General features: G+C 70.2%; 1 protein-coding gene across 1 annotated transcript; it reads left to right on the forward strand.

Moving 5' to 3' along the window:
- The first annotated feature begins 9509 nt into the window (after nt 1-9509).
- LEP (leptin) lies at nt 9510-10858 on the forward strand. Its single transcript, XM_077783150.1, has 2 exons — nt 9510-9772; nt 10201-10858. Exons 1-2 carry the CDS (start codon nt 9629-9631, stop codon nt 10561-10563), a joined length of 507 nt encoding a protein of 168 aa, XP_077639276.1. The 5' UTR covers nt 9510-9628; the 3' UTR covers nt 10564-10858.
- The last annotated feature ends 665 nt before the right edge of the window (nt 10859-11523 follow it).

Here is an 11523-nt window from a genome sequence, read left to right on the forward strand (position 1 = left end):
TCCCAATTGTGGACCCCCACCCGCCCCCCAGATTTAGGTCCCACAGTGGCTCTGGACCTTGAACCTGAGCTCTGGGTGCCACTCATGGACCCCAAGCCGGGACCCCTCCCCAGTGCGACCCCTGAGCCCCAGACTGGCCGGAGGGGCGGTGGCATCCCCAGAAGTGTCCCCCACGCTCCTGTCCCCGCACCCAGCCCCAGGGTGGCCCACCCCGCGGGGTCCCTGCGGGTGCCCCCCGCGCTGTCCCCGCTGTCCCCGCGCCGGGGATCGATTCTGGGCTGGGGGGGGCTGGAGGGGGCAGCGCTAATTGAATCCCAAGCCAATTAACATGGAGCGGGCGGATCGATAATTAACGCCGGGCAAGGATGGTAATTAACAGGAGGGGGAGGGCGGGGGGCTGTCCCCTGCCCCACATCCCTGTCGCTGTCCCCAGCCCGGCCGGGGCTGTGGGGTTCGGGTGGTCTCCAGACGTGTTTGGGGGTCCGGGGGGCTCTGGATGTGCCGGGGGGGCTCTGGGTGGGTTGATGGGCTGTACTGGGCTCATACTGGTCTGTACTGAGCCCTTACTGGAGCCGTTCTGGTCTGCGCTCGTCCTCACTGGTCCGTTCCAGGACCATACTGGTCCACACCGCACCCATAATGGTCTGTACTGGTCCGCACTGGTCCGTTCCGGGACCATACTGGCCCATATTGGTCTGTACTGGTCTGCACTGGTCCGCACTGGTTCATACTGGTCCGTACTGGTCTGTACTGGTCCGTACCGGTCTGTACTGGTCCGTACCGGTCCGCACTGATCCGTACCGGTCCGTACCGGTCCGTACTGGTCCATACTGGTCCGTACTGGTCCGCACTGGTCCGCACTGGTCCGTACAGGTTCTTACTGGTCCGCACTGGTCCGCACTGGTCCGTACTGGTCCGTACCGGTCCGCACTGATCCGTACCGGTCCGTACTGGTCCGTACTGGTTCTTACTGGCCTGCACTGGTCCGTACTGGTCCGTACCGGTCCGCACTGATCCGTACCGGTCCGTACTGGTCTGTACTGGTCCGTACTGGTTCTTACTGGCCTGCACCGGTCTGCACTGGTCTATACTGGTCCGTACTGGTCCGTACCGGTCCGCACTGATCCGTACCGGTCCGTACTGGTCCGCACTGATCCGTACCGGTCCGTACCGGTCCGCACTGATCCGTACCGGTCCGTACTGGTCCGTACTGGTCCGTACTGGTCCGTACTGGTCCGTACTGGTCCGTACCGCTCCGTTCCGGGCGGGCTCCATCAGCCCGAACGCGAAGGGAAATGGCGCCACCTGGTGGGAGCGGCCGGAACGACAAACACAGAACAGCGCGGCCAGTGCGGACCAGTAAGAACCAGTGCGGACTAGTGCGGGTCAGCCCATCCCAGTATAACCCAGTACAGACCAGTGCGGGTCAGCCCATCCCAGTATAACCCAGTACGGGCCAGTGCGGACCAGTACGGACCAGTACGGACCAGTACGGACCAGTATGGACCAGTGCGGACCAGTACGGACCAGTACGGACCAGTATGGACCAGTAAGAACCAGTGCAGACCAGTGTGGGCCAGCCTGTCCCAGTATAACCCAGTGCGGGCACAGGCCATCCCACCATGGCCCATCCCAGTATAACCCATCCCAGTACAATTCTGTCCCAGTGGAACGGACGGTGTAACCAGTCCCAGTATAAACCAGTCCCAGTACAGCTCCACACCAGTACGGCCCCATTGCAGTTGTCCCGTTCCTCCCCACCTGTCCCTGTTCCTGTCCCCTTTCCCTGTATCCTGTCCCCTCTCCCAGACTCCCGGTGTCCCCGTGCCTGCATGTCCCAGTGTCCCCACTTCCCAGTGTCCCGGTGTCCCCATAATGTCCCGGTGTCCCCATGTCCAGCTGTCCCAGTGTCCCCACTTCCCAGTGTCCCGGTGTCCCCATAATGTCCCGGTGTCCCCATGTCCAGCTGTCCCAGTGTCCCCACTTCCCAGTGTCCCAGTGTCCCCATAATGTCCCGGTGTCCCCGTGTCTGCATGTCCCAGTGTCCCCACTTCCCAGTGTCCCGGTGTCCCCATAATGTCCCGGTGTCCCCATGTCCAGCTGTCCCAGTGTCCCCACTTCCCGGTGTCCCAGTGTTCCCATATCCTGATGTCAGTGTCCCACTACCCACATGTCCCCATGTCCCAGTGTCCGCACTGTCCCCTTGCCCTGCCTCCCAGTGTCCCCATGTCCCTGTGTCCCCATGTCCCGGTGTCCCCATGTCCCAGTGTCCCCATGTCCCAGTGTCCACACTATCCCCTTGCCCTGCCTCCCAGTGTCCCCATGTCCCAGTGTCCCCATGTCCCAGTGTCCCCATGTCCCGGTGTCCCCTTGTTCCCCAATTGTCGCCTTCCCCAGTAGTGGTGCCCCCTCTTGTCGCTGTCCCGTGTCTGTCACCCCCGTGTCTGTCACCCCCGTGTTTACCTGCCCAGTGTCCCCCCGTGTCGCTGTCCCCATGTCCATCCCCCCGTGTCTGTCACCCCCATGTCCATCCCCCCATGTCCCCCCGTGTCGCTGTCCCCGTGTCGCTGTCCCCGTGTCCATCCCCCCGTGTCCGCCCGTGTCGCTGTCCCGGCGTCCGTCCCCCCGTGCCGCGGTCCCCGCGCCGCCGCTGTGCCGGTGTCCCGCGGCCCCGCGGTGTCCCGGTGTGCCGGTGTGCCGGTGTCCCGGTGTCCCGGTGTGCCGGTGTCCCGCGGCCCCGCGGTGTCCCGGTGTGCCGGTGTGCCGGTGTCCCGGTGTGCCGGTGTCCCGGTGTGCCGGTGTCCCGGTGTGCCGGTGTCCCGGTGCCGGGGTGGCCGCTCTATTTCTGTCGCGTGTCCCCGGGGCGGCGGCAGACGCGGGGGGGCCGCCCCGCCCCGCCCCCCCGGGCTATTTTTAGCCCCGCGTGTTTCCAGGGGAACCCGGTGACGCAGTGACGTCAATGCGGGTCAAGCGCCGCCGCCGGGGCGCGCGCGGCCGCCGGACCCCCGCCCCGGGACCCCCGGGACCCCCGGGACCCCCGGGACCCACCCGGGACACCCCGGACCCCCGCGCCCCGCCCCCAGCGCGGCCGCGGCTCAGGTAGGACCGAGGGGCCCGGGGGGGTCGGGATCCCCCTGCCCCCCCCGCCCCACCCCTGCCCGAGGGGAGACCCCCACCCGGGGATCCCCCCCCACCCGGGGATCCCCCCCCAGCTCCGGGGATCCCCCCCCACCCCCGGGGATCCCCCCCCATCCCGGGAACCCCCGCCCGCCCGCTCCGGGCCCCCCGCCCTGCCGGGTCCGAGCACGGCACGGGGGGGCCCCGCCAGAGCCCCCCGGGACCCCCGAGCCCCGTCCCAGAGCCCCGGGAGCCCCCGGAACCGGCCCCGCTCTGCAGCCCCCCGGGACCCCTCGCAGAGCCCCGGGACCCCCGGAACGCCCCCAGATCCCCGGACCCGCTGCCCCACAAGAGCCCCCTGCCCCCCAACCTGTGACACCCCCCTCGGCCCCCCCCGGCCGTGTCCCCTCTCCCACGGCCCAGGACCCCCGAGTGTCACCCCCAGAGCCCCCCATGGGCTCACCCCGGGGTGTCCCCCGTGCACCCACAGCCCCCCGCCCCCCACCGGGGCCCCCCCGTGACACCCCGGCGGCCCCTCCCTGCCCCCCCCATGTCCCCTCTGTCCCGGGGGCACCGGGGGTCCCTCGGCTCCGGCTGCCGCGGGGGGTCACACCGCGCCCCCCGGGGGCGGCACCGCCTCCCCGCCCGGAGGGCCCCAGAACCGCCCCCGGAGATCTGGAAAGGTCCGTGCCACTCGCGGCCACCGCCACCGTCACCGTCCCCTGCGGTCGCCCACGGGTGCTGGCGCCGCTCAAGGACCCTCTGTGCCCCCCCCCCGTCCCCTCTGAGCCCCTCCCCAGCTCCGGGGGACCCCCGGGTGAGGGGGAAGCACCCCCGGGTCCCCGCTGGCACAGCCACCAAGGGATGTCCCCTCTGTCCCCTTCATCCCCCGACGGGGCTCCCTCGGGACCGGGGGTGACAGGGATGTCCCCCCAGGACTGGGGGTGACGGGGGAGCGGTGGCCTTGGCCGTGTCCCCCCAGCCTGTGCTGCTGGAGCTGGTCCGGGGGTGACAGGGATGGGGGTGGCAGCCAGAGAAGTGTCACCGTCCCTGTCACCGGCGTGTCGGGGCTGCAGGGTGGGGACAGGGACATGGATGGGGACAGGGGTGGGGACAGGGATGGGGACAGGGACATGGATGGGGACAGGGATGGGGACAGGGACATGGATGGGGATGTGGGGTGGGGACAGGGATAGGGACAGGGACATGGATGGGGACAGGGATAGGGACAGGGACAGGGATGGAGATGTGGGGTGGGAACAGGGACATGGACATCTGGACATGGGATGGGGACAGGGACATGGGATGGGGATGTGGGATGGGGACAGGGACAAGGGATGGGGACAGGGACACGGGCTGGAGCAGGGACACGGGGTAGGGCTGACGTGGGCTGGAGCAGGGACACGTTCACTGCTGGCAGGTGATGGTGGCACCTCAGCCCCGGGCCCAGGTGACGTCGGTGAGGAGCCAGCTGCCCGGTGGTGGCCTCGGAGCCGCTTCCCGCTGTCCCTGGGGTGGCACCTCAGGTGGCACCAACCCTGGAGCTCCCCGGGGATCCCGGAGTGCCACCAGCGGGGGATCCCACAAAGGCCCTCAGGGACACCCCTGCCACCAGGACCCCGAGCTGGGGACATCGCCACGGACTGGCCACGGGGACAGTGACCATGCACGGAGCCACGGGGACACAGAGCCACTGCCCGGCCACGGAGCTTCGAGCTGCTCCTGTCACCGGCCCCGGGACACGGCGCGGACACCCCCGAATTTGGGCACTGCCACCCAGCCAATGCCACCGAGGACAGGATCGGCCACGGGCCACGTCCCTGCAGCGCTGGGGACAGACAGAGCTGGCAGCCGTGGTGACACCAAGCAACAGCTCCTGAGGTGACACCGAGCACCCCTGAGGTGACACCGAGCACTCCTGAGGTGACACTGAGCACCAGCTCCTGAGGTGACACCGAGCACCCCTGAGGTGACACCGAGCAAGAGCTCCTGAGGTGACACCGAGCACCCCTGAGGTGACACCGAGCACTCCTGAGCTGACACTGAGCACCAGCTCCTGAGGTGACACCGAGCACCCCTGAGGTGACACCAAGCAACAGCTCCTGAGGTGACACCGAGCACGGGCCCTGTTGGTGACACCGAGCACTGGCTCCTTTGGTGGCCTCCTGCCACCCCTGCGTGCTCTGGTGGCTGAGGGACAGGAGCCTGGGGACACCCAGGATGTGCTGGTAGGAGTTGGTGGCACGGCTCTGTCCCATGCCACCATCGCTCTGTGCCATGTCCCCTCAGCCTGTGCCACGTTCATGTCACTCTTTGCCACGTTAATGTCACTCTGTGCCACATCCCAGTGTCTGTTCTGTGTCCCCATCTCTGTGTCACATCAGCATTGCTCTGTGCCGTGGCACCTCCCTCTGTGCAATGTCACCATTGCTTTGCGCCGTGTCCCCATGGGTCTGTGCCACATCCACGTCACTCTGTGCCACATCCATGTCACCTCACTGTGCCACATCCATGTCCCTCTGTGCCACATCCATGTCCCTCTGTGCCACGTCCCTGTCCCTCTGTGCCACATCCATGTCACCTCACTCTGTGCCACATCCATGTCCCTCTGTGCCACATCCATGTCCCTCTGTGCCATCCCCATCACAGCCACATCCCTGGTGCTCTGTGCCACATCCATGTCACCTCACTCTGTGCCACATCCATGTCCCTCTGTGTCACATCCATGTCACTCTGTGCCGTGTCCCTGTCCCTCTGTGCCACATCCATGTCACTCTGTGCCACATCCATGTCCCTCTGTGCCATCCCCATCACAGCCACATCCCTGGTGCCCTGTGCCCCATCTCCTCCATGTTGTCCCTGTCACTGGGTGCCGTGTCCCTGTCGCTCCATGCCACATCCCTGTCCCTCTGTCACCCCCTCATCCCTCTGTGCCACACCCCCAGGCTGTTGTGCCACGTTATCGCTCGGTGGCACGTCCCTGTCCCTCTGTGCCACATCCATGTCCCTCTGTGCCACATCCATGTCACTCTGTGCCGTGTCCCTGTCCCTCTGTGCCACATCTCAGCAGTGCACACGTGACGGGTGGCACAGGCAGGTGACAGGTGGCACGTGGGGAGTGGCACACGGGTGGCACGCAGGGGTGGCAGTGTCCCCTGTCCCCCCAGCACGGGGGACAGCCTGGGGCTGGCGGGGGCCCCGGGGCACGGGGGCCGTGTCCCGCCACAGCCCCGTCCCGGGGGCTCCGCGTGTCCCCGTCACCGTCCCTCCTTGTCACCGGCTCCTTGTCACCGCGGGGCCCCCGCGGGGCCACCGTCGCTGTCCCTCTCGGGTCTTTTTGCGGTCTGGGCTTGCTGTCCCTCCCGCAGCCAGGAAGCCCTTACCCCAAAAAGCATCCGCGGGGGGTCGAGCCAGCGGGGCCGCGGGGACCCCAGGTGAGTGGGGGGCCTCGGGCGTTGGGGACAGCCAGGGGACAGCGGGGACAGGGTGGGGACAGCGGGGACAGGGTGGGGACAGCGGGACAGTGGGGACAGCGGGGACAGTGGGGACAGCGAAGGGACAGCGGTGCAGGGGGGACAGCTGAAATGGGGCCACGAGGCCACCACAGCTGCTGGCACCGTCGGGGACCTCCGGGGGGGGCACCGGGGACACCCCGGCGTCGGGGAGAGGTGACACCGGGGGTGCCGGGGGGACACCAAGCCGGGGGCGTACAACAGGTCCCCAGTGCTCCCAGTTCGGGAGCATCCAGTGACAGGGGAGGGGCCGGAGGGCTCCCGGGGGCCGCGCCAGCCCTGGTGGCACTCGGTGGTGGGGATGGGGACAGGGACGGGGACGTGAGTGGCAGTGGGGACGGGGCTCTGGGGACACGAGGGGTGCCGGCAGACACGACGGGGCCCGGGACACGCGGGATGCCAGGTGGGAGGGGACACGCGTGACGTCAGCCAGGTCACCGTGCTGGCCGCGGGGCGCTCCGTGTGTCCCCAGCGTCCCCGGGCACTGGTGTCACCCGTGTCACCGCCGGCCGTCCCGGAAGGGCCACCACAGTGTTTGCCGAGTGGCACCACCGTGGTGGCACCAACTCCGGCGTCACCAGCGCGGGGACAGCCCCGCCCGGGGACCCCACGGGGACGCAGTTTGGGGACACCCCGGGCCGGGGGGTGACAGGGACAGCTGGTGGGGACAGGAACGGTTTTGTCCCCAGTGACAGTGTGGGGGTCGCCCGTGCCCCCGAGAGAGCGCCCCTCCCCCCGTGTCACCCTGGCGGTGTCCCCGGTGGGGGGGACTTGGGTCTGGGGTCTCCCGGGGACACCCCTGGGGACATCGGTGCTGTCCCTGTTCTGTCCCCATCCTGCGCCAGGTGTGCGAGTGCCACGCGTGGGGACTGGGGGACGCGGGGGAACGAGGAGGGGACAGGGGGGATGCGGGGACACTGAGGGGAGGCTGGCAGGACACGGGCGGGGGGACATGAGGGACGCGGGGAGGGAGACACGGGGACACGGGGGTGACAAAGGGGGATACAGAGGGGGGTTACGGGGACACGGGGGGGACACGGGGGGACACGGGCGCGTGTGCGCGGTCACGCCGCGCGGGGGACGTGTCACCGTCACGCGCGGGGCTGCGCTCACCTGGGCACGTATGCGCGGGGGGGCGGGACCGCGGGGGCCGTGGGGAGCCGGGACCCCCCCGGGCCCCCCCAGTGCTCGCGTGTCCCCGGGACCCCCCTGCAGCCATCCCGGTGTCCCCAGCTCGCCCCGGGACCCCCCCGCGCTCCTCCTGCTCCGGGACCCCCGGCCCGGCCCGGGCATCCCGCGCCCCCCGCCCCGCGCGTCCCCGGCCCCGGGGCCGCCCCGGGCGGACACGGCGCGGGGGGGCGGCGGGGCGGGCAGCGCCGCGGGAGCGGCCCCGCCGCTATAAACGGGGCCGGCGCGATGGGGACACCGCCGCCAGCCACGGGACCCGCGGGGCCACCAGGTGAGCCCCCCGACCCCTCGGACCGGGACCCCCAACCCCCAGAGGGACACCCCAGCCCCCCCCGAAGGACACCCGGCTCAGGGACATCCCCAACCCCCACCCTGGGACCCCCATCCTGGGACCCCCACCCTGGGACATCCCCAACCCCCTCCCTGGGACCCCCACCCTGGGACATCCCCAACCCCCTCCCTGGGACCCCCACCCTGGGACCCCCATCCTGGGACATCCCCAACCCCCACCCTGGGACCCCCACCCTGGGATCCCCACCCTGGGACATCCCCAACCCCCACCCTGGGACCCCCACCCTGGGACCCCCTCCATGGGACATCCCCAACCCTCTCCCTGGGACCCCCACCCGGGGACATCCCCAACCCCCTCCCTGGGACCCCCACCCTGGGATCCCCACCCTGGGACATCCCCAACCCCCTCCCTGGGACCCCCACCCTGGGACCCCCTCCATGGGACATCCCCAACCCCCACCCTGGGACCCCCACCCTGGGACATCCCCAACCCCCACCCTGGGACCCCCACCCTGGGACCCCCTCCCTGGGACATCCCCCTGGTCCCCTCACCCCGGGGTCCCTGTGGGTGCGGCCGCGGGGGTCTCCAGTGTCCCCCCTACCCAGACCTGTGGGGACGCTGTCCGGGCCGGGCTGGGACCGAAGCCCCCGGGGGCTTTGGGCACCTCCTTGTCCCTGTCCTTGTGCCCCCCGGCCCCTGCTGTCCCCGAGGTGGTGGCAGTGCCACCAGCCGTGTCCCTCGGCCCGCGGGGACACCGAGGGTGACCCAAGGGACCACGGGCCCCCCCCGGCCCGGCCGGTGGGGTGGTGGCACTGGGGGGTGGCCGTGTCCCTCCATCACCCGGCCCCGTCTCGTTCCAGGCTCAGCGAGCGCGGGCGAGGCTCCGGTGAGTGGCACTGTCACCCCGTCCCCTCTGTTTCCCCCGTGTCACCACCGCACCCCCGTGTCCCCGCATCCCTGCGTGCCCCCCACTCCCATGTCCCCCCGTTCCCGTGTCACCCACGTCCCCCTATCCCCAAGCTGTGGGTGACACGGTCACCCCAGTGTCCCTCCCGCACCCACCGGGGGCAGGGGTCCCCAGGGAGGTGACACAACCCAGGGGCCCCAAGGCCCACCCTGGCCCTCCCCTCCCCGCTGCGAGCAGCGTCCCCCGCTGGGCACGGCCGGGCCGCGGTGGCCTTGGCGGAGGTGACAAAGGGAGGTGACAAAGGCCCGAGCGGCACGTGCCGGCGGGGACACGGTGGCACCGTGACACGGCGACGAGGGCTCCGGGGTCCGTGTGCCACCGGCGCCGCTTCCCACACGTCCCCTACCCCGTCCCTGGTGACACCAGCCATCCCCCAGCGTGCCGGGGGTGGCGGTGACACGCGTGTCCCCCCGTCCCTGGTGCCACCAGCCATCCCCCAGCGTGCCGGGGTGGCGGTGACACGCGTGTCCCCCGTCCCTGGTGCCACCAGCCATCCCGCAGCGTGCCGGGGTGGCGGTGACACGCGTGTCCCCCGTCGCAGAGGCCGGCGGGATGCGGTGTCCCGGCGTGTCGCTGTGGGGGCTGCTGTGCCTGGGGGTGGCGGCGGCCGGGGGTCGCCCCGTGCGGCTCGAGGGGCTCCGGGCGGACGCGCGGGCCCTGACCCGGACCCTCAGCACGCGCCTGCAGCAGCTCCAGGTGACCCCGGCCCGGGGACGGCGGGGACACCGGGGGAGGGGGCTGTGACACCCCCGGAGGGGCCCGGGGGGACCCCAGACCGGGGGCGGCGTTCCCCAGACTCGGGGGCTGCTCCTCAGTACGGGGGGACCCTGTTCTCCAAAGTGGGGTGGGGTCCCCGGGGGGGTCTCCCATGGGGGGTCCCCAGGGAGGGGCACCTGGGGCTGGGTGGGTGTGGGGGCTCTGGTCCCAAACCGGGCACCCCCAGGGATGGGCTCTGGAGGGGTTTGGGGGGCTGCACCCCCAGGGATGGGCTCTGGAGGGGTTTGGGGGGCTACACCCCCAGGGATGGGGTCTAGGAGCACCCCGAGGGTTGGGGGTCCCCAAGGAGGGACAGCCATTCCCGGGGGGCCCTGCGCCCCAAGCTGACCCCCGCCCTGTGCCCCCAGCTGTTCCCGCTGACCCTGCGCGTCACCGGGCTGGAGGGGGTCCCGGAGGGGGTCCCGGACGGGGGGGTCCCGCCGGGGCTGGGCTGGGCCGCCCAGCGGCTCCAGCTCTTCCAGCGGCTCCTGGGGGCCCTGCCCGGGGGCGACCTGCGCCTGGCCCAGGTGGCCAACGACCTGGAGAACCTGCGGAGCCTGCTGGCCCTGCTGGGGGCCCTGCTGGGCTGCCCCCCGCCCCGCGAGCCGCCGCCGGCGCCCCCCGCCCCGCTGGCCGAGGCCCCGCACACGGTGGCCGGGGTGGCCCTGGCGCGGCTCCGCGGCTGCCTGGACGGGCTCGCCGCCTGCCTCGAGGGGGTCCCCGCGTGTTAGGGACCCCCGGGAGCCCGGGGACGCCGCCGGGACCCCCGGGCCCGCAGGGACAGCCCAGGAGCTCAGCGGGGTCTCATCAGGACCCACAGACGGGACCAGGACCTCAGCGGGGACACACGAGTGGCCCCGGGCACCGGAGCGACTCCAGCCGCTGCTGCACCTTTTTCTACGTTGCTGTTATTATTATTATTATTATTATTATTATTATTATTATTATTATTATTATTATTATTATTATTATTGCTACTGTTACTATTTTTATTAATTTATTTAATTTAAAGCCCCTTTTCCAGCAGCCTCACTTGTGTCTCTGATGACTCTGGGGACAAGGGACACCCCTGGGGACACCTCTGGGGACAAGGGTCACCTCTGGGACAAGGGACACCCCTGGGACAAGGGATACACCTGGGGACACCCCTGGGGACAGGGACAACTCTGGGACAAGGGACTCCCCTGACAACAGGATCTACAGTGTCACGGGGGCAGCCGGTGACAAGGGACCCCCGGGACACGGGGGCAGCCGGGGACAAGGGACCCCCGGGACACGGGGACAGCCGGTGACAAGGGACCCCCGGGACACGGGGACAGCCAGGGACAAGGGACCCCTGGGACACGGGGGCAGCCGGGGACACCAGCGGGGCCCTGGGATCTCCCCGGGCCAGGGTGACACAGGGACACGGCCCCGGTGACTCAGTGGCAGCTGATGACTCGCTGGTGGCTTTGCCATCCCCCGCCTGCTGTGACCCCCACACTTCCAGCCCAGGGGGGACACGGGGCTGGCTGGGACCCCCAGCCAGGTGGAGACAAGGAGAGGGGGACAAGGGGACAGGGATGGGGGCACGGCGACGCTGCGTGTCACACACGGGTGGCACTGACAGCGTCACTCTGTCCCCTGCAGCGCTGGCCTGGCCCCTCCGGGTCCCCCCCCGGCCTGCCCCAGCTCCACGGTGGGGACACCCC

This window comes from Lonchura striata, chromosome 5 (genome assembly GCF_046129695.1).
Source record: "Lonchura striata isolate bLonStr1 chromosome 5, bLonStr1.mat, whole genome shotgun sequence".
NCBI lineage: Eukaryota > Metazoa > Chordata > Aves > Passeriformes > Estrildidae > Lonchura > Lonchura striata.